The following is a 22,942-nucleotide window of genomic DNA, read 5'->3' as shown; positions in this document are numbered from 1 at the left end:
ATTTTATATGATTTGTATACCATTCTCATGAGATCCACTCAATACATATGGTTTGTGCATCAGGCAAAATGCACAAATCTACGCGTTTTAACAGTAGAAAGCGCAGGACTCGTTTCATCCAATTGACGGCGAGCATGGAGCGGTCTGTGCAGTATCGAAGAGCGCGATTGGACGCTGCGCGATGTCAACGAGGAAGCGAGAACACATGCATACAACACAAAATATGCTGGAATAAGTATGAAAGAAAATACCTCACTTGTCCATTTCATCTCCTCGCAAAATAAAGACACGATCTCTACAGGGGACGCGTAAGTCATACTGAACTCGACAGGGTTGTTGTTAAGATGACAAACATGCAGACAGATCCCTGCTAGAAAATTCATTTTATGGTAACTGTCCTGATGACTGACATTCATTCTTTCAGTAAATGGGTAGATCCTCGGTCGATCCTTTGTAGAAAAACACACTTTATAGTAGTTGCCCTTTGGATAGCTGGTTATTTCAATAGTGTTTAGAGCAGGTAATGACCAGATTGGGGCATTTTATAATTGTCTCAGAAAAGTTAGGAACCAACCTGTTATGTTATGTTCCAAAACACAACAACCAGCTTAATATGAATTTCCAACAGGGTGAGATTAGTCCTGGGCTAAATGATACAATTAATGTTGTTTGACCTAAAACTAAGTATTTATTTGAAGTTCCTTTTGAGATTTTTTTTTTAACCATACATTCACATGTGTATGAATGACATGCTGGTAAACATAATAAAATGTAATCTTTTTTTATTCAAGGTTTAATTATTATTGTTTTCATTGTTGTTTTTAATCCCCAGCACTTAATCACAAAATATTCTTGTTTTATTTTATATAATATATAAAAATGTAATATATACTTTTCAAATATATATTTTAATCAAATACAGTACTAATGAATTCAAGTTTAAGTAGTGTGTGGGATTATTTTTCTAAAATATTTTTTCTAGTTTATGTTGTATTTTCATCCCACAGAAATACAAATGATTCAGGTGTGCACAGCATTTGATATATTTATTAGGATGCTTTTATTTTAACGACATTTTAATGTTTAATTAATTAATAGCTCACAAACAGTTCTTTTGTGAACCCTAGCATCGAAAATTAGGAGGCTATTTAAAAGTGTAAAAGCGTTAACAATTTACTTTCAGCATAGCACAAATACCTTCAAAAGCAATTATTTCTGTGGCAATATTACAGAGATGCTAATCACTGTGGTGATATCTGTATATATTATATGCAACATACAAAAATGTTCGTTCACATTAACATTGAGTGATAATATTTCAAAGTGATTTTCATATTTTTGATAGCTAACAAATATTGCATTTACCTTCTTTAGTAACATTATTAGAAGTAAAATGGGGACACAATTGCATTTTAAACCATCCATGTGAAAACAAACCTGGAAAGAGATTATTTGTAATTTAATTATTTGTAGCACAACTTTATGATTAATTTCAGTCTTTTTGAGTGGAACTTATCCCCAGGAGGCTTATTAGGAAAAAAGTGGATAGTAAAAGCCATTGCAAACAGTATGCATTTAATTCAGTTTCATTTACTGGACAATAGTGAATAATGCTGTAATGTTTCTGTTGTGCTCCAGAAGTCTTCAGCCTGCTGTTCCCACCGCTTGAGATGGCATCTCCTGTAGAGTCTGCTGTGATGAAGAGCACTGTGCTTGTTGCTCCAGTGACTGCACTGGAATTCCTGGGGGAGAATTTCCTGCTGACAGGTGACTGACATTCACTCATTTAATGAACATGTAGCAAAACATCACTAAAAATCCATATTGGATTAAAATATGCAGACTATGACTCATGGGGCATTTTTGAGGTGCTTTTTCTGCTGAATTCTGTATCCTGGCAAAGATGATCTTACTTTTTTACTTTCTCTGCTAAATTTCATCTTGTACTAATAGGAAAATGTGCTCAAATGTGTCTCAATATCCATTGTGTGTATTTATCCGTTTCCGGATAAATTTTTAATTTATTTATTGTGTCATTTTGTAGGTGAGGGACCTGTCCTCTCTGTGTATAGTCTTCAGGCATCTCCTAAAGAATGTGCATCCTTAAATGTTCTTCATAATAACCGTATACATGGGATACGACCTAGTAAAACATATCAGTTTGGAGAGAGACAGTTCAACAATGTAATCTCATCTGAAAGTTCTGTTTTGGACAACGACAAGGAGGACATCATTGTTTTTGGAGGAAAAGGAGTTCGGCTTGTCAGCTTCAATACTGGAAGACGATGCCTAAAGTTCATTGGTCCTCTCTTGGAGCTTCAAGACTGGGTTCTGGACATTCATTGGCTGAAAGAACAACCACACCCACTGTTAGGCATATCCTTGGCTCACAATGCTGTGTTGCTTTTAGATGCAGAATCTGGTAACGTTCTTTCCTTCTACTCCTGTGTAGAGACATGTCTTCTCTACTCAGCACTTATGATTGGTCCAAATTGGGATTCTTTAGTGCTGGTAGGTGGGACTGTTTTCAATCAGCTTGTGCTATGGAGGCCTACAGGGAACAAACCTGATGGCCAGTCCCAGGTAGAGAGACGCCTGTTGGGCCACACTGGAGTCATTTTCAGCCTTTGCTACCTTCAGAAATCTGGGTGGCTGGCATCTGCCTCAGATGACCGCAGTGTTCGTTTGTGGAGTGTCGGCACATTGGGTGGAGATGCAGGCTGTGGAGAGGAATCGCCAACATGTCTTCGTGTGCTTTATGGGCACCAGGCACGGGTCTTCTGTGTCAGGCTTGCACCAAACCGTGTATTCAGTGCAGGAGAAGATGGAGCGTGCCTACTCTGGGAATGGGGAGGTGAAGGAAAGGTGGGACGTACGTTTAGAGGGCATAGGTTAGGTGGAGTGAGGGCTCTGGCTGTCAGCGAGGGAAGTATAGGCTGTAAGGAAGGATGGATGGCTACTGGAGGTGCAGATGGTGGGGTAAGAGTATGGAGAGTGGCAGAGGAGAAGAAAGACTGTGAGGAAACTCAGGCAGAGACTCAGTTGGATCTGGGGTTTAAAGGACAGGGTTGTCCCAAAGCGGTCCGATTAGTGGGTGAGGGTGAATCGAATACAATTCTGGTCTGTACTGATCAAGGAGAGGTGTGCCTTAGTCAGGGTGATTCCTGGGATGTCATTTGGCGAGGGGGAGCAGAATTCCAGTCCTATTGTGTGATGGAGATCACAAGCATCCAAGTCCAGAATTCAGATTGCATTGTGTGGGTTTGTGCAGTGGGTAATCTGAATGGAGGTGTCCAGGTGTTTCTTGTAGGGCAGCCAGGTGTGGGAGTCTTGCTAAGAGCTGGCGAGGGTAAGGTTCACTCTGTACTTTGGGTCAAAGGACTGTTTGAAGGGTCCAGGAGTTGGTGTCTTCTTGCATCAGGCTCCGAGGGACTGGTTTACCGATGGACAATAAAAGTGACAGAGGATGAATCAGGGTTGCATATGCAAGAGAAAACTCTTCTTCCTTTCCTGCTGCCACCCTGTGCCAAACGCTGGTTGACTGCTGCAGTTACCTTGTCCCAGAGAAAGGGGTTGTACCTGTGTGGTGATCGGAGAGGGTCACTACTGCTCTACACTGAAAGAGAAGAGAATGACAGAAGAAATGAAGGAAGAATGGACTTACAAGGCCAAGAAACTGAAAACAAGCAAACAGACCATGGTAGTCCTCTGTCTCCCATTAGCACCCTTTATGGAGTGCATGGAAAGCAAGGTGTGACTTCCGTGTGTGAGTATCAAGACTTATGTTACAGTACAGGTCGAGATGGATCTGTAAGAATACTAACTGTTGAAAAAAACGTCCTGAAGGTGCGTAGAGTTCAACGGGCCTGCAGAGGCATGGAGTGGATAGAGAAAGTTCTGTTTCTGGGCTCGGATGGACCTGAGGTACAGGGAAAGTTGCTGAATGAGGGAATTGAGAAGAGGACGATCGATCAAGAGAGTGCAAGCATAGCCGAAACTCGATTTGTAATGGTTGGCTTCCATTCGGTCCACTTCGTTATATGGGACCCTCACAGACAAGAGAAGCTTTTTTCAGTTGTCTGTGGAGGCGGCCATCGATCCTGGGCCTATAAATGCCTGATATACGCCGACACAGATCCTAAGGCACATACACTTGGACAAGGTACCCTTGTGTTCATCAAGCACGGAGCCGTCATGGCATCACGTTCATTAGCATCCACAGAAACCGATGTGAATGGACGCACACTGAAAGAGGGGCTACATGGACGAGGCATCAGCTGTGTTTGTCACCTTGGTAGTCTGACCAAGACTGGACAATTTTCAGAACTTTGGGAAGTTTTTGCTACCGGAGGGGAGGATACCACAGTAGGTGTACTCGCCATCAGTCCAAAGAGTGGAACTGTTAAAGTGCTTTCAGTTCTAACAGACCATATCTCAAATGTTCGTGTGCTGGCTGCAATCAGAAGAAGAGAAACTAATGAAAAATGGGGAGATGACGAGACGGATAACTCCTCTGTCTCTTCTTTGGTGTTTTCTGCGGGTGGCCGGGCTCAGCTGCAGTGTTACCGGCTCTTGATTCGTTTGGATGAGCAGCAGGGCCAGCCAATCTGTCAGGTCACTCAGATAGCTGGCCATCGATTGGATGAACAGTGGGAACGGAAGCGGAACCGACACAAGACTGTCAAAATGGACCCAGAGACAAGGTGCGTGCATGCTTGTGAATGTATATGTTAAAATACTCTATCCTTTCCAAGTTTGGATCTATAGTTCAAGTCATTTTTATTGGCTTAAAGGGGTTTTTGCCATGAAAATAGCCTAAGATGCTGACATGGCATTAACTAAAAATATACCACTACTACTATTAGCTTAAAGGGATAGTTCACCCAAAAAGAAAAATTCTGTCATCATTTACTCACCTTGATGATGTTCCAAATCTGTATGACTTCTGTAGAACACAGAAGAAGATCATTTGGAAAATGTTTCAGTGTTGTTTTTTCTTGCCTATACGATGAAAATCAATTGGGTCCAATGTTGTTCAATGGTTGGTTGCAGATAAAGATTTCTAACCACCAGAGGGCGGACAATACAATGTACAGGGGGTAATTGTCAGAGATTACATTATGATTTTGTTGTGCAAATGCTTTCTCATGTTTTCAGGTACATGTCTATGGCTGTTGTGCATAATGGGACTGAATGTGTCCTACTGGCCCTGGGCTGTAGCGATGGTGCAGTAAGGTAACTTGATTAAAGATTATGAACATATGAATTTAAAAGAGTTTCATGTAATGTTTTATGTTTTAACATTCTATGATTAATGTATTGGTTCCATTTGTAGGCTTTTCAGAGTGACTGAGAGCAGTAGGAGTGCTGACATGCTTTGGGAGTGTTTTTACCATCAGAGGTGTGTGCTCAGCGTCGCCACCTACAAGCTGGAGGACTCCCAGGACAGAAAGTAAGTACATGATGTACATTTCAAACACTTATTCCATATTGTAAAATTTCTTAAACTTATTTTCCTTTGTCGTCTTTCTGTCTCAGGCTTTTGTTGCTGTTCAGTGCCACTACAGATGGTTGTATATCTGTGTGGGATTTAACAGCAGTTTTGAACAGTAAGGCTAGTGTCAGCTGGCAGGGTGAGTCATACATACACCAGAACATAAACACTTAATAACGTGCTGATTTTTTTTATGTTTGAATAACTGTGTGCTTGTTATGCTGTAGTTAAGAACTTAAATGATTTATGTTATTTGTGTGCATTTGTTATATATGTTGAAAGGGAATGTTCAATCAGAAATAAATAAAAAAAAATCTGTCTTTATGTACTTACATTGTTCCAGACCTTTCCCCAAAGATGTGCTTATTATTTTATTTAAGAATCTTGCAGTTGTTCTTCATACAACATCTCATTGAGACCACAGTTATTAAGGTCTACAGTGCATTTGCTCTGACTTAAAGTTGGAGTATGTGCGTCTGTATAAAATGTATAATTTTTCATTCATTACAAGCCCAAGAGCATAAAAAACTGACTGAATCAATGCTAGATGCCATCGGGCTTTAATCTGGTTATAGAACTCTAAAATGTGTATATACTAATAACAATTTACCCTGTCTGTGCTTCAGGTCCATCAGCTCCGTTCTTTTCCATACCTGTCCATCAAAGTGGAATCAATGCGCTTACCATATCACCTAGGAGAGAAATGAGGCAAATGGAGGAAAATGTAATCTCATTGGCCAGTGGTGGAGATGATGGACAGCTGTCTCTACTACATATTAAGATAGATCAGAAAAAGCAAGAAAATGGAGACGTGTCTCTACAGCTGCTTGCCCATTGGTCAGTGCCCTTGGCACACTCTTCCCCTCTCACAGGGTTATGTTTACTAAGCCCCACACTACTGGTGTCCACCTCACCGGACCAGCGCTTGTGTTTGTGGAGTGTGAACAGTGACGGACTCCGCCCACTGAAGGTGCTGTTCTCACACACTGCTGATGCAGCTGGGTTGTGGGCGTGGTTTGGACACGAGGGAGGAGCCTGGGTGGTTGTTTGTGGGCAGGGCTTACAGTTGTTTCATTTAACGGAAAGAAAGATGGATGAACTGCATGAAACTGTTAACAGGACAGTAAAAGAAGAGAGAAAGAAAGTGATATTTCCACATCATGTTTCAAGGACAAAACACTGACTTTAATTTGTGATTTCTAAATTAGGATGCTTAAGATTTTTAGTTGTAAAGTTTGAGATTTTCAAATATGTAACGTTTTTTTCTGTGTCAGGTAAAGTACCTTTATTTTCAGTATGGCTTAACAATGAAAGTCAATACAGATCTACAGAACCAATCAAAAGTTTGAACACATTAGACATTTTGATGTTTATGTTTCTTATGATCCTACTAGGGGTGTGCGATATTGAAAAAAAAATGTATATCTCGATATTTTTTGGGATTTTTTTTCAATAACGATAAATAGACGATATTTTGCCCGGTGTGTTGTGCTGATATCTGACGGACAGCTGCAGTTTTTGATATTCTTCATATTCTGTGTGGTCAGTTCACATCAGTGATAGAAATTAATCTTTTCATATAAGTTTAAATTGATTTTTACCTTTTATGGGCAATTTTACCTTTAATAAAGCCATTTTTTTCTAAAAATGTGCATAAAGAGTCAAATTGTTACATTTAATCAGTCAATTAGAATAATAAGACATTTAGGCTGTTACCAAACAAATGAAACCAGTATCAACAAAATTAATCTTTGCAGAAGTTGCATCTGAAGTGGCATTTAGATGCATTTACACACTCTTTAATGCAGCTCAGAGGGACATGGAGTGCTTTAACCAGTTACAAATGCATAATGTTTTGATAATTTAAACAAAATGCTGAATACTGATATTTGACATTTTAAAAATGAAAAGGTACTTTAAAGGTGCCATAGAATGGAAAACTGTATTTACCTTGGCATAGTTGATTAATAAGAGTTCTGTACATGGAAATGACATACCGTGAGCCTCAAACACGATTGTTTCCTCCTCCTTATGTAAATCTCGTGAATAAAAAAGACCACTGAAAAATAGGCGAATCAGAACATAACACCGACTGTGACGTAACAGTCGGGATCACTAATAGTTACGCGCCCAACATTTGCATAACGTATACCAGCCCATGTCCTATGCCAGACGCCAGCCGAACCATCAGAAGTTCTGCAGATATTGTGAAGAAACAAGCAAGGACAACAGCGAAAATGGCAGATCATGGAATTGAATGTTATGTTCCAGGCTGTGCAGGGGATGGGTTGGTGTCTGTATTCACAAAGGCACGGAAAGCAAATAACGCGTTCTAATAAAATAACGCTTGTCTGAAGTTTAAAATCATTGGTGTACCCGTAAGCCAATCACATAGCGGTTGGTTATGACGTATGTTATTCGCCGGCTCGACCGCCTCGAACTTCCGCTGTAAACACAGGTATGCGGTGAAAACAAAACCATTGAGCGAAATACCGGAGTGAAGATGGCTGTGAACGACTTTTGCAGATTATGTGAAGTAAATCTACGCATCCACAATTATCTCCTTGCCGAACTTTGGCCTCCCCAGTTTCTCGCTGACGATCGGTAACAGTTGATAAATTAAACTTTTCCCAAAACCTATCGGGAGTAGGGCCACAACATCACCTCCATTCAAAATGTGAACCAAACACTCTTCCTGTTCGGGCTTCAGTTGGCAAATCCCTGGAATTTTATCCACAACAGAGCAAATAGCATCCCGTGTCTCCATGTCCGCTGTCATTTTAGATTTCCTCAAACCTAAACTACAATCTTAAATTCGGCGCTTAGCGTCTACGTCAACGGCTCTCAGCCCGCCCTCTGTTCGTTGGTTGGCCCGGCTGCTGCGGAGCCGGAGATAAACTGGAAGATGGTCTGCTATATCAGACTGAGTACAGAAGCGAAATGAAATTGAGCGGAAATACGAAGTCTGACGTAGTCAGGCTATTCTATGGCACCTTTAAATGTGAAATTAAAATCGCCAGTAGGTGGCAGCAAGTCACTGTTAACAAGCGAGTCATTGCGAATGAACCAAATCATTTTAAATGGTTGATTCATTCAGGAACGAAACACCGTCATGTTGCACAGAGACACAAAACAGTTCTGTAGCTGTTGGAATTATTTTTTTGTTGGCGAAATGGAGCAAAAACAGGCAATATGGTGTCTAAAACGTAAGTCTCTTAATATAAACGTATTGGTTTTTGAACTGTTGTATAAAATCAATATCACATTTGTAATCATGCCTATTTTTTTTAAGAAAAAACGGCACTCTTCGTGTGATTTTAACTATATGAAATGATATATATAAATTTTCTGCCCCCATATCTTGAATTTTGTGATCATCATTCTTAATGCATTTTAATAGACTGAATCATGCAGTGAAAAGGAAAAAACACACTCTAAATGCGCATGTTTAGACTCACTGTTCACTGTTTAGACTTCATCACGTAATGTATGCGTGCACTCCGTAGGTATTTTGTTTGGTTTTTGCAAAATACTCGATAATGTCAAATTACACATCGTTAAAACAACAATTACGATATTATCGCAGACGATATATATCGCACACCCCTAGATCCTAGAGATTTTTTAGATATAAAGGCCAGTGTTTTTATAGTTCACTAAAATTAAAACTATGAAAAATTGTTTAATCATTTAAGGTAATTGAAAAAAAGCTGAAATAAAATAAAATCGTCAATGAAAAATTGAGATGTTGCCCTGGCAGCTGACTGAAAAAACTGAAGTACTAAAACGATTTAAACTAAAACTTAAATAAAAAATAGCGTAAAACTATATAGAAATATTTTTTAAAAATAAGAAAAATTACGAAAGTACCAAAATTGAAAATATCATAATAAAAGCTCATTCAAAATATTAATAAATATGATAATAATGAATAACACTATTTTAAATGCTAAAAATAATCTAAATTATATATCAAATACAAAATATACCTACAGTAATTGTACATTTCTTTACAAAACAAAAAATTTAATGAAAATCATAAAATGGATTAGTTGGGTCAAATAGTGAAGTGCCCAGCATAGATGTAAACTTCAATACTCTATGTATATATATATATATATATATATTATAAGTATAATTTTTTGCAGCTATTTATGCGTGCATGTGTGCGAGTGGCTCATGGCTTGAGATAGAGTCATGAGCGTATAATGTATCAGTGTTTTCCTGGGCTACAGTCCAGCAGGTGTATGTGGGTGGGTGAGTGAGAGAGAGAGAGAGAGAGAGAGGGTACACAGTGTGTTGGGGGGCTTTGGCTGTGCAACTAAGTATAAATATTTCACCCCCTTCTCCAGTTCCCTTTTGTTCATCATCATCAGTGGCTCGATGGCCAACCCCTTTAATCCACAGCTGAACGAATGAAAGCGAGAGAGGAAAGGAAGAGCACGTGAAGGAGAGACAGATATAAAAGCCCCATTAAGGTTTGCAGAATGTGAAAGAAAGGAATGAGAATATATTCTTTTTAAAATCGTATTATGTGATGTAAAGAGGAGACAAAATGTGAAAAGAAGAGGATGAAAAATTAATGTGAGTATAAAAAACTTTTCTGCAATTGTAAAAGTGTGAATTTGTGTGTTGTGAGGCTGATGTGTCATTTTGTTTGAAAGGAGGCACAGTGTGTGTGTCCTGATCTTGGGAAAAAAGATGTCACGATTCAGGGAAACCCTTAAAGAGGATGAATCTGGAAAGAAGAACCCTAAGATGCCTCAAAAACAAAAGAAAAAAGAGGCTGAAAATAAGGTATGGCTGTTCCGCAAAAATTACCTACAGTAAATGGATTGAATATACAAGTGAATATACAGAAAATTATTTAATATATCGTTTATACAGTCATAATAATGTGTGTGGTTTCACTATACAGGACGATGCAGTGATATCGAAGGATAGGCTCCCTCTGATTGGTTCATCAAGAAATAAATCTGCAGGTGCTTTTATAGTTGTCTAATCAATAGTGTATTCTTATATGACAGGTTGTTGTCAGATATTAGCTGATTTAACTGGAAATCAGATGTTTTCATAAACCGGACTTAAGGGCTCATTATATGTGAAGCAATGTGATGTGTGACATATAAACTGTGTGTTTACATTGATCTTTGTTCCTCCTGTCTACACAATGTTACCTGAGCTCATCAATAGACAATAGAAATTTAGGAGGTATTAAATTAATTAACTGCTATTGTCCAAACATTCATCTTTGTAATGTGACTTGTTAGGCGAGAGAATAATGGGAACTGAACATGTGTGTGAGATGAAGTTAATTACAGGGGGATTTAGAAATGTATGAGATCCTGTTTCCTACAACAAAACAGGTAATTGATTATGTTTATAAAGATAGAAGATATAAAGTCACAAATCCAAGAAAGTTGCAATTGTGAGAAATATTTGCAAAAACAAGATATAGAATCACTATATTGTATCTTTAACTAATTATGAGATATAAAATCGCAAATACAAAATAAAGAAATAGTTGTGAAATATTAAATCACAATAATAAGAAATAGTTGCAATTATAAGACATAAGGTTGCAGTTGCGGAAATAAAATCACAGTAATAAAATAGAAAGTCACATTGCAATTACGAGAAATAGACAAAATATAACTTTAATTTTAATGAGAATTAAAGTTTTTTTTTTTTTTTTAAATCAATGGCAGAAACAGACCTTCAAAAAAATTCAGATTCTTAGATTTTTCATATCTTGTATTTTTAGCGAGGCCCTCTCTTTCCACTCCTCATGCCGAAGCGAGGAAACGTGTCCATCCTCCCATCTCATCTGGGGCCCCTGACAGCATGACACCCTGGGAAGGCTCCTCCCACTCTGAGTCCTCCTTTACCAGTTTTCCCCCTCCAGTTTCACCCCTTCCCCTTGCCCACTCGAAGCCAATCACAGCACCAGATCCTCCACCCCCACCACCCCTCCTCAAATCACAAAGACTGAACCTGAGAATGGCCAGAGTGCCAGGGTAAAACGCAAGCCGCTCCCACCAAGACACCCCCCTAGACCTCCCCGTTTACCCCCTCTGAGGCAAGTCACAAATCTTAGCTTCTCTCGTAGTTTCACGTTTTCGTTTTTTGAGCTGCCGGTTCACCAGTCTGCACGGAGCAGAGCAGAGCGCCTCAGAGATCTCACTGTGTTGCTGAGGCAGTTTCAGTACTGAGGAAAAACATGGTACTGTGAGTTCACATCTAGGGCAGAAATGCATCATGTGGAAAAACAATGTAAGCACAAGTACATCAGATTGTCTGTGGCTTCACATCAGTGTTTCATGTATATGCTTAATTTTATTTTTGTTTTATTAATGATAAATAGATAGATAGATAGATAGATATGTATAGAGAGATAGACTTTAAAATGTACTTTATATCTGTGATTGCAAAGCTAAATTACTCTTCAGTGTCACATGAACCTTCAGAAATCATTCTAATAGGCTGATTTGGTGCACAAGAAGCATTTATTATAAGTGTAGAAAACAGTTGTTCTGCTTAATATTTTTGTGCAAACCGTGATATTTTTAACAAATTGCACACATTTTTGTAATTATGTAAAATGTAAAAACGTATATATATACTGTATACTATATATACTGACCAATGAAGTAATGGAAATTCCCCAACTTGTGTTTGTTGTTTTTGTTACTTTTTTTAAGGCTGTTAAATGTATATTTAGAGTGTGTGTGGGTGTGATATTGTACAACCTTTTTTGCCTTCTGATCTTAAGCACGTTTGACACTTATATAAACCAATGGAACACAGAGTTGGAGAGAAAAGCCATGGTGTTTATTATGTAGGATGGAGACAGCATTTGTGATGAATTATATATGAGGTAACATTATAAATCTGACCTTTAAACAACAGAAAGCAATGAAAATATTTAAGGAGAGAAATTCAGCTGAGAAACGTCCCACAGGTGGCCTGCGGTTTTGTTGAACTATTTATGTCATGTGCACAGGGATAATAAAGTGGTTTCCTCTGGACACACGTTTCAGATGTTGGTGAATTCTCTACACAAGGTAAGATAACTAATTGATGATAAGCTTATTTCCAGTTTTATTGCACACTCACCTGTGCAGTCACCTGTCCTCACGTGTGCTCCTATCAAAGAGTGCTGACAGACGCAGATGAGCTTTATTGTGTTATCAGTTTAGTTTTGGCTGCTGATGTATTTTCACCCTTAAGAAACTGAATCCTTTAGTCTGGATCAGATGTTTTACCAAATGTTGAAATTGGTATACTTTTTAACTTGTGTACTACTGTGTGTTAGAAAATGTATGTCCTTTATATTTAAATGTGGCTTCAAAAATAGTGGAAAACACATTGTGGTGTTTTACCATCTGTTTGTGTTGAGTTCTATTCATGTACAGGTTAAATATATAAATAAAACATTGCATATAGACTGATGTATGTCTTCTATAGCTTCAGCTTGTACTATATAGGGTCAAAGGTCAGTTTCTAGTATTATTTGTTATAAAGCAGCGCATCATCTCATTGGATAAAACAGCCTTGCCTCCTATAAGAAAGTTGCATAATTGCTTAATCGTTATCTGGAGAACATTATTAAATGTACAGTAAAAATAGACACAGGTCTGTTCAGTACAAGCCGTCACTCATGTGATGTTGTGTAATATGATCTCTGTTCTCAGGAGTGGTAGATTAAAGTCTTCTAACCTTTGGTCAGAGCGAAAACCATGACAGACTTCCTTCACTGATCCGACGATAAATGTTGTTGGTGAACATCTGAGACAATAAATAACCCTTTAGTAGCCTGTAGGAGGAAAAGTGAATAACGAATCTGTCTCTATTCAGTTATAAATGTCCAGTTTAATTGGTTTAGCTACTGTGAGATGATAATATAAGGTTAGCTCCGAGTTCAAAGCCAAGTCACAACAACCTCACATTTGGGAAACATAATCATATCATACACTTGTTCCTGTTTTAGCCACATTTTCTCCTTTTTTTTTCTTCTTCTTCTTTTTTTTTTTTACAGATGGACAATCAAAGATGTTCAGAGAGTGAGAATTTCAATCCCAATCCTGTTTATGGTTTGAATGAAGCACAGCTAGATATCCTGGGACAGCGCAGGTGGAAGGCGCATCGGACAATTTGGGCAAAGCTGAAGGAGGAGCGCTGGTGAGTGTGGGAGCTTATTTAAGAAGCATAATTGTGATCGTAAAATAAACACTGTCCACGCTAAATATACATGCTAACCCCCATATGTCTCTGTTGTTGTGCTTCAGGTGTTCAGGTCCAAGGCTGAAGAGCTGCTTCCTGTCTATTGCACCTCTCTTGTCATGGCTGCCACAGTACTCGCTCAGGAAAAATGCTATTGGAGATTTGATATCAGGAATCAGTGTGGGAATCATGCATCTGCCACAAGGTTTAAGACTTGCACACACTCTTCTGTGTTATTTGAGCTACAAACTGCTATATGACAACTGTATTATAAAGTATAAAGAATTTATGTTGATGCTGGTGTCAACATCGATCGAAATAGATTTTTAGGGTTCCCTGAGAGAGTAGACACTTGAAGTGGCTGTGATGTGAGAGGTCTGTTATGATTTTCATCATCCTGTTTCTCATCTTAGACACCTACAGATCTGTATTATCAGCTGGCAGCTGATCATTTTCTTCACAATGCACTGTGATTCAAACCAGGCAGATACAGTGGATGTAATGACTAATTCTATTGTACAGAACTGCACACACTCTTCTGCACACAAATTACTCATTTTCTGACTTTTTGCTTCCCGTAGGGATGGCTAATGCTTTGTTGGCTGCAGTTCCTCCAGTGTTTGGTCTGTATTCATCCTTCTACCCTGTTCTCATCTACTTCATGTTTGGAACATCCAGACACATCTCTGTGGGTAGGTACACACACAAACTCTCTCTCTGCAGGTATATATACATGTATGTATGTATGTATGTATATGTATAATAAATACAATGTAATAATAAATAAATAATTAAAATATAAATAGAATGAAGTATAAAATATATAACAATATGTATGTGTGTGTGTGTGTGTGTGTGTGTGTGTGTGTATAAAATATATAATTTAATACTTCATTTTGTTTTATAGCATAAAATATAAAACAAAATGAAGTATAAAATAAATAATATATACAATTATACAGTAACTCTAAAATAAAGTATATAATAAAATGAAATAAATAAATCATCAAAATAAACTGAATTATAAAATAAAATCTACAGTTACATAAAATAAAGTATAAATTATATAATAAATAATAAATATATAATAAAATGAAATATACATATAAAATAAATAATTAAAATAAAATGCTAAAATATATAATACAAAAAAACAATAGAAAACTTAGAACATATATTAAACATTATTTAATATATGATAATGGCTTTGTCCTTATTTGATTTGACGTTCAGTTCAATCTGATTGGCTGATGATCTTTCTGACCCACAGGTACTTTTTCTGTCCTTTCCATCATGGTCGGTACGGTGGCCGGTGATGTTGTGTTGGCAGGCAGCGGAGCAGAGAGTGATGAGATTGAGGCTGAAAGTGCAAGAGTTGCCTTTGCAGCTCAGTTGACCATTCTGTGTGGATTGATACAGGTAATACACACACAAGATGTATTAATTCTGTATTGGTGTGTGTGGTTGTGTATGAATCTCTCTCCCTATAGATTGTGCTGTATGTGCTACGTTGTGGAGGGGTGTGTCGGTGGTTGTCTCAGCCGTTGGTCAGTGGTTACACTATGGCAGCTGCTATCCATGTGACTGTTCACCAGCTGCCTTTACTGATGGGCATCTCCATAGTCAGACACAGAGGTGTCTTTGCTGTGTTCTGGGTGAGAATAAGCACTGTGTGTTTTATCTCTGTGTTCATCTCAGATGTTAAATGTACATATCTGTGTCCACCAGATGTTTTCAAACATTGTGACTGGAATCAGGAGAGTGTTACTGGCGACACTGGTAGTGTCCCTTGTCTCCCTGGTGATACTTGTTGGTGGAAAGATGGTGAATTCACGCTGGAGCACTCGATTTCCTATTCCATGGGAGTTGGTACTGGTGCGCAAAGGGTTTTTATTTTTTTATTTAGCTCTAATTTATGTGTATTAAATTTTGATACGTTACATTTAATACAGGCAGGTCAAAAACTAACATTTGTGGTGTTTTTATTTAATTTCTTTAAGCAATTTTAATTTTTGTTTTGTCGTTTAAAAATGTAATTTAGTTTAGTTTTGCCTGTTGTGTTAGCTGACTTATAAATCATGGTTTCAGTTTTTGAAGGTATTTCTGTGCAACTAATAAATTCTTCATGTAACTTTGTAGATTATCTTTGCCACGGTGTCGTCAGTGCAGTTTGATCTGTCCGGTCAGTATGGAATACAGATTGTTGGGCCCATACCAACCGGGTCAGCAGAGTGTTGGATTTTCTTTACAAAACCAATTAGCAGGAAGTATTTAGGTGCTAAAACTAATTCTCTCTGTCCTTTTGTCTCATTTTCTCTCTCTTTGTTTACCTCCAAGTCTCTCACCTCCCTCCCTTCCATCGTTTTCTGTCTCTCAGGAGCTGTTATTGACAGCTCTTGCGTTGGCAGTGGTGGGCTATGGTTTCCAAGCTTCACTGGGCATGATGTTTGCTCATAAACATGGGTACCCCTTTCACAGCAACCAGGTAACAAGCAATTTCTGTAACTTTAACAATATGTTCTCAATAAATACCCATTTTGCAGCATTCCCTTCATCTGATCAAGTGCTGTCAAATGATTAATTGGGATTAATCGCATCTAAAATAAAAGTTTTTGTTCACATAATATACTGTATGTGTGTGTGTACTGTGTATTTATTATGTACAACAACATTTTTCTTAAATATATATACATTCATGTGTTTGTATTTATTTATATATATAATATATAATAAATATACACAGCACACACACATATATTATGTAAACAACAACTTTTATTTTGGATGCGATTAATCACAATTAATCATTTGTGACCCAGGACCACAAAACCAGTCTTAAGTCGCAATAGCCAAAAATACACTGTATGGGTCAAAATTATAGATTTTTCTTTTATGCCAAAAATCATTAGTATATTAAGTAAAGATCATATTCCATGAAGATATTTTGTAAATTTCCTACTGTAAATATATTAAAACGTCGTTTTTGATTAGTAATATGCATTGCTAAGAATTCATTTGGACAAATTTAAAGGCAATTTTCTCAATATTTGGACCCTCAGATTCCAGATTTTCAAATAGTTGTATCTCTGTCAAATATTGTCCGATCCTATCAAACCATACATCAATGGAAAGCTTATTTATTCAGCTTATTTATTCAGATTTATTAAAAAATTGACACTTAAGACTGGTTTTGTGGTCCAGGGTCACATTTGACAGCACTAATCTGAACATAAATGGGCTCTCTTTCCTGTAGGAGCTGTTGGCTATGGGTCTGTGTAACTCCATCGGTGGGATGTTCCAGTGTTTTCCAGTGAGCGGATCCATATCTCGCAGCACAGTACAGGAGAGTACAGGCGGACAAACTCAAGTGTGAACACTTGCTATTTTTTGTTAATAAAACAATCTCATGTTACAGTTATATGTACATGCACAACATGTGGTATATGCATAACAATTCACTCCCTGTTTACATGTGAATCACATAACCTGGGAGGATTACAGTGAATGTTTTCTCAGAAAATAGTTACACTGTTATTCAGGCAGTGGCCACAAGAAGAAAAGACATTTACAGTAACTAAAATATTTTCATGTACAATACATTTAAATGTATTTACATGTATATACTGAAATTCAAAACGGCCTATGATATAGATATGTATATATATAAACTATTTGTATTAATTATTTCAAATAAAACAGCTGTTATGGTTGAATTGAAACTGAATTGTGCTGTAAGAACATGCCACATGTGACTCTGTTATTAAGGCACAGGTCATTAACATCTTTGTCATTCTTATCATAAAAGTGATAAAGCAAACTGATCAAATGTAAACCACATGCACAAAAGAAAATTATTTTTCAAAATAATGTATGTTTCGGTGTGGAAGCACTGCAGTTTTTACTCTATGGACATGACCTCTCTCTTTCTCTCAGGTTTCTTGTCTGGTGTCTGCTCTGATAATTCTTTTGATCTTGTTAAAGTTTGGCCCCCTTTTTCAGCAGTTACCAAAGGTCCTTATACAATCTTCAATAACCAAGTAAATTTTATATGGATATAGCATAATGAGGTGGTTTTATAAAGTTTGCATTTGTGCGTTTCAGACAGTTTTGGCTGTCGTTATTTTAGTGAATCTGCAAGGGGTTTTTGCACAAGTCAAAGATGTGCCTAAACTTTGGAATACAGACCGCTTGGACCTGGTAAGGGCAACCAGTCCATTCATCCTAACACAACTGACCTAAAATCCAGTTCCATGTAGGCCTCTCATCCAGGGTGTTTCCTGTGTGTGTTTCCCACTGAGACTGCAGGTAGTGTGGGTAGTGACACTGCTCAGTGCCCTGGTGTTTAATCTGGACCTGGGGCTTGGCATTGCAATTGTTTTCTCTATGTTTACCATCGTCTTCAGGACACAGCAGTGAGTCATCTGCATTGTCTAACATTTTTCTACAGCATCTCTGTCGATTTCCCTTTGGATTTTTCATCTTTCTTATATTAACTCTTATTCGTCCTCTTTCTAAATGTCTCAGGCCCAGATCTGCTGTTCTTGGGCATATTGCTGGCACAGACTGTTACAGGGATCTGGAGAAATACTCAAAGGTAATATTTACACACAATCCAGCTAGAAACCAGCCTAAGCTATGTTTTGAAATGTGGTTAATCATCTTAAGCAGTAGCTTAACCAAAGTCTCTTATGTTCACCAAGGCTGCATTTATTTGATCAAAAATACAGCTATAGTGAAATATGATCATTTAAAATAACTATTTTTATATTTTAATACAATTTGAATTGTATTTTTTTCCTGTGATGGTGAAGCTTAATTTATTAATGTATTAATCAACATGAATTATATGTAACAATTACATATTTTAAAGATAATTGTATTATTTATTAATATTACATAGATAGTAGAAGCGTTCCTTCTACTATATACATATATCATATATATATATATATATATATATATATATTAGTGGTGGGCCGTTATCGACGTTAACGTGCTGCGTTAACGTGAGACTCTTATCGGGCGATAAAAAAAATATCGCCGTTAATCTATTCTCAAAGTTGGGCTGGGAGCTGGATCTATACTACGCAAACTATGATGACTTTCACCTTGATATTTTAGCGCGGATGTATACCTAGCCGAATTGCACTGTAGGGGGCGAGAACGAGTCTTCGAACCTGTGTATGCGTGCTAAAATGGATGCAGCTATGAAGCCGCCGGGTTTGCTTCAGGGAAAATTTATTTTTAAGAAGCTTCCCAATGGAAATCAGCAAGTCATTTCTGTCTCTACGTTACATGGTCGCGCTCTCTGTATCGCGCGCACAGCGGAGTTCCGCCCCTGTTCGCACACACACACACACACACACAAACAAACGTAAACGCACACACAAGTGAGCACACTCCCACTCCTATTTGTAAATATTAAGCCGCAAAACGTCTATCTAAATATGACTTCTGTGTGTCTCTGTGTTAATGTATGGCGCAGACGCACGGGTTTGTTCACTACTCATACAGAAGCCCTTTAATCTAGATTTAGGAATTAATCTAGATTAATTCCAAGATTACAGTGAGATTAATCTAGATTTAAAAAATTAATCTATGCCCACCACTAATATATATTAGGGCTGCAACGACGAATCGATTAAATCGATAAAAATCGATTACTAAAAGCGTTGGCAACGAATTTCATAATCGATTCGTTGTGTCGCGCGACGCGGAGACGTTTGATTATAAAAAAAAAAAAAAAAAAACTTTAGTTGAGCGCGGAGCGGAGTGAACACACTCGGTCTCTCGCGCACGGATGCTAGCAGAGTTTGGCGCCTCATAAATAAAAAACAAAAAGTAAAAAAAAAAAAAAACGAGCGGAGGTAGAGGAAAGATACATGGCGGAGGCAGAGAAATCCGTGCGACCCAAGTCATCCAAGGTGTGGGAGCAGGGGCGGCGTTTGCGTATGGCAGAGTATGGCAGTTGCCATACCCTAGCCCAGTCAGGTGCTGTGAAAAATTATCCAAATTTGAGTCGCTTATAATTCGTTTTTATTACTTTAAATCAGAGAGTTTTAAAAATAGTAAACCAATTATAAGCATTAAAATAACTTGTCAGTAAAACTTCGTAACGCCATTCCTTCACCCCGCCTCCGTTCAGATTGACGCGCCGCGCACAGCCTGGAGAAGATGAGATCTCTGCTTTTTCGCAATGCAAGGGTGAATAAATAATTGGTGTTTGAATAGTACAGCGTTTTCTTTACTCAAACACTATGTCAGTAAAGGATAATGTTTTTGTGTGTTTGAAGAGTGGAGAAGAATTAGTTATTTGCTGTCTATATACGTTTTAAATATCCTGTGCATTATGTGCATAAGCGCTTAATTTGAGATTTTGGCCAAGTGTATTAAACAACAAGAAAAAACTAAGCGCCCATATAGCTACAATCAAAGTTATATAACCTGTAAAAGTTGATGAAAGCATAATGCACCTAATGCACTTATGCACTGCATAACAGTTACAGCCGTTCTAACGACAGACAAAACACTCCATCTCCGTCATTCTCTGGTCAAAAACATTATTAACTCCATTTGAGCTTGATTTTCATATAATGTTAAGTGCAGGTGTCTGATACAATACCAACGCTAACGACGCAGTGTTGTTAAATTATTTAATTTTTGCTCTCCCCAGATGTAAAGCATACATGTGTATGTTTTTGTGTTAGTCCATTTTATTTTATTTTATTATTATTATAACAGCTCAGGGATGTTCAAGGAGCAACATGTTTGTGCACTTTCTAAAGATTTTAGTTCTGTTTTTGAATAAAGGGTTGGAAATGAATGCTTTTTTTTTTTTAATCCGATTCATCGATTAATCGAAAAAATAATCGTCAGATTAATCGATTATTAAAATAATCGTTAGTTGCAGCCCTAATATATATATATATATATATATATATATATATATAAATCCCTGAATTTGTTGGTTCAGGCACACCAGATCCCTGGAGTGACTGTGTTTTCCTGCTGTAATCCACTTTACTACGCCAATGCAGACCAGACCTTCACATCACTCAAACAGGTACAACCTATATTATAGCTGTCTGCTTTCCATTCATTGAGTAAAATTTAATTATTCTTTTTGTATATGCAGACAATTAGCAATGACGTTAATGAGAATCCTGAAGTAAGACCTCCAGACCAGCAGGGGGCTCAGAGCGCACAGCACTGCGTTATTCTGGAGCTCAGTGGAGTCACCTTCATGGACTCGGTGGCCATTGGCTCATTCAAATCAGTCAGTGGCACTGAACACACGTAACACATGTACCCACACGTAGAAGTGTTGATATATTACCAGGGACGAACAGAAATAGATTACCTGTTTCTGGCTCTCATTAACTCCTAACCAATAAATCTCAGTTTAAATTCTGCTTGTCACTGTGATCCGTGTTTAAATGCAAACTTACGTGTCTTACCACTCTCTCTGGGTCACAGGTGCTTCAGGATTTTGAGAACACGCAGACCTTGTTTTTCTGTGCTTCATGTCCAGGTTACCCATCTCGCATGTACAGCCACAGTCTCAGTCACAAATATAGTGTCATGATATGGAGTGTTTTATATTAATATGTAACATGACATTTAAAGAGAGAGTTCATTCTCAAGAACTGGTATTTAATACATTTAATGCATTCATTTATTTACTGTATTTTTTGTGTGTTTGTCTCTAGATGGTTTACTATCTCAGATGAAGAATCATGGTTTTGTTCCAGATTTTCTGTCTCTTTCTTCATTTTTTCCTTCAGTTCATCATGCAATCCTGCACTACCAGGGGCTACAGGTGTGTGTGTGCGCGCTATTTTTGCTTTGTGTGGTGTTGAGTTCACTGCAATTCAATAGCCTTTTCTGTTCTGATTCAATTATGCATCTATTTACAGAACACAGGCACAGATGTTACAGAGCTGTGACCTTTAGTGACCTCCCTTCCTGAACGATGAGCTCAGCTAATGCACGAACCTGCAAACCTCAAAGAATCCCTCACTACTGAGCTTTAGAAGTGACACTTCTAGAAAGATTGGAAAAGGAATACAAGAACTTCCGATTTTGATTTAATGATTTGGAGCAACTGTGTGCATTTATCTGGATTTAAGGTGAAGTGCTGCAACAGATGCTTATTTATCGGCTATTGAATGTTGGAACACTGTGGTCAGAATTTTCTTATGGCTATTGACTTGCATTTACCTTTTTGGTTTTGCTTTTTTATTTACTTGTTGATTTGTTCTGCTTTTAAATCAAAATTTTCATCATTATTCTACTTTTAGATTAGATGGATGCTTGAAATCGTTTAAAAAAATGCTCAAATATAAAGTTTCTTTAAAACATTGTAATGCAGGTCTGTGCATATGAAATCTCCTAGATTTTTAATATATATTTCATGTTACAGACCAATTTGGTTTGGTGATATTGTAAAATAAAATATGTAGTAAAATAAATAAGACTGTAAAATAAAATATGTACAAATAACAACATAGAAACATGTATGGAAAATAATTATTAACACTCTGGTCAACACAAACAAACATAGAATTTAACAGAATCATATCTGCGTACATGAAGTCCACACATGTGCATTGCTGAAATGTTCTTGTACCCCCAGTGAATTGAACCATAACTGTTATTAGAATAGACTTTGTTCTCTGGGCAGGTGTTGGGGAGAGGCCACATTAATATTTAATTAAGCTCATTTCCCTCAGGCGTTTACAAAAGACATACTATAACCCTCTATTTTATAAAGCTGATCATAATGACAGACTAACCCTAACTCTACAGAAACAGAAGCATTTTTGGTTAAATAAAATGGTACTCAAATTGAGGACATCCCAAATTTCACCAAAGGAATGTTTTGTCAGTATTATTACCTAATACTATGTTAAAAATACAAACAGCCATATTTACGTGACATAATTGCAATTTCATATACAAGTCTCTGTATTCTCAGATGAAGATATATCTACTTCACTGGATCAAAACAAACACCTCTTATAGCAGAGATGTGTTTTCAAAGATCTACTGTTCACAATTCACTCATACAAAAGCACATGGTTTTGCGGAATGAACATGTATTCTATCTAATCAGGCTGTGATAAGGTGGTATAGGTCTCTAGTGTGAAGTTTCCAACACTGACTCTGTAGAACCCCCACCCCTCCTCTCTCTCTCTTTTTGGGACTTTGCTCCCCATGTGGACA

The 22,942-nt window shown here is 37.5% G+C and overlaps 2 protein-coding genes across 7 annotated transcripts; both read left to right on the top strand.

The window, feature by feature from the left end:
• Positions 1–172: 172 nt before the first annotated feature.
• Positions 173–9,966, top strand: wdr6 (WD repeat domain 6). 3 transcript variants are annotated; one of them, XM_058784145.1, is made up of 8 exons: positions 173–308; positions 1,639–1,767; positions 2,045–4,703; positions 5,158–5,235; positions 5,336–5,452; positions 5,539–5,633; positions 6,121–6,464; positions 9,847–9,966. In XM_058784145.1, the coding sequence occupies exons 2-8, from the start codon at positions 1,671–1,673 to the stop codon at positions 9,892–9,894; spliced, it is 3,438 nt and encodes a 1,145-aa protein (XP_058640128.1). In that variant the 5' UTR covers positions 173–308; positions 1,639–1,670; the 3' UTR covers positions 9,895–9,966. The 3 variants fall into 3 exon arrangements, with proteins under 3 accessions (XP_058640128.1, XP_058640125.1, XP_058640127.1); XM_058784142.1 differs by lacking the exon at positions 9,847–9,966 and having other exon boundaries at positions 6,121–9,821; XM_058784144.1 differs by lacking the exon at positions 9,847–9,966 and having other exon boundaries at positions 265–389; positions 6,121–9,821.
• LOC131545396 (solute carrier family 26 member 6) lies at positions 9,939–22,748 on the top strand. 4 transcript variants are annotated; one of them, XM_058784182.1, is made up of 23 exons: positions 9,939–10,078; positions 10,159–10,291; positions 10,413–10,476; positions 11,259–11,767; positions 12,498–12,558; positions 13,533–13,675; positions 13,783–13,922; positions 14,299–14,409; positions 14,988–15,136; positions 15,208–15,372; positions 15,446–15,592; positions 15,857–15,939; positions 16,055–16,202; positions 16,971–17,084; positions 17,651–17,728; positions 17,819–17,914; positions 18,023–18,129; positions 18,242–18,311; positions 20,691–20,780; positions 20,853–20,993; positions 21,194–21,248; positions 21,427–21,536; positions 21,634–22,748. In XM_058784182.1, coding segments are annotated over exons 4-23 (2,040 nt in total). In that variant the 5' UTR covers positions 9,939–10,078; positions 10,159–10,291; positions 10,413–10,476; positions 11,259–11,765; the 3' UTR covers positions 21,664–22,748. The 4 variants fall into 4 exon arrangements, with proteins under 4 accessions (XP_058640165.1, XP_058640163.1, XP_058640166.1 ...); XM_058784180.1 differs by having other exon boundaries at positions 11,259–12,371; XM_058784183.1 differs by lacking the exon at positions 11,259–11,767.
• Positions 22,749–22,942: the final 194 nt, after the last annotated feature.

The sequence above is a fragment of the Onychostoma macrolepis genome, chromosome 08 (assembly GCF_012432095.1).
Source record: "Onychostoma macrolepis isolate SWU-2019 chromosome 08, ASM1243209v1, whole genome shotgun sequence".
Taxonomy (NCBI): domain Eukaryota; kingdom Metazoa; phylum Chordata; class Actinopteri; order Cypriniformes; family Cyprinidae; genus Onychostoma; species Onychostoma macrolepis.
The sequence above is the reverse complement of the archived record's forward strand: the minus strand, read 5'-3'. Positions and strand labels throughout refer to the sequence as shown.

Bases quoted from the DNA above. Each gene is read 5' to 3' on its own strand.
- wdr6 (XM_058784142.1), top strand. From the start codon at position 1,671: ATGGCATCTCCTGTAGAGTCTGCTGTGATGAAGAGCACTGTGCTTGTT. The intron at 1,768-2,044 runs GTGACTGACATT...GTCATTTTGTAG, and splicing joins GGAGAATTTCCTGCTGACAG to GTGAGGGACCTGTCCTCTCT. The intron at 5,634-6,120 runs GTGAGTCATACA...TCTGTGCTTCAG, and splicing joins GGCTAGTGTCAGCTGGCAGG to GTCCATCAGCTCCGTTCTTT.
- LOC131545396 (XM_058784180.1), top strand. The intron at 12,559-13,532 runs GTAAGATAACTA...TTTTTTTTACAG, and splicing joins TGGTGAATTCTCTACACAAG to ATGGACAATCAAAGATGTTC. The intron at 17,729-17,818 runs GTCCTTATACAA...TGTGCGTTTCAG, and splicing joins TTTTTCAGCAGTTACCAAAG to ACAGTTTTGGCTGTCGTTAT.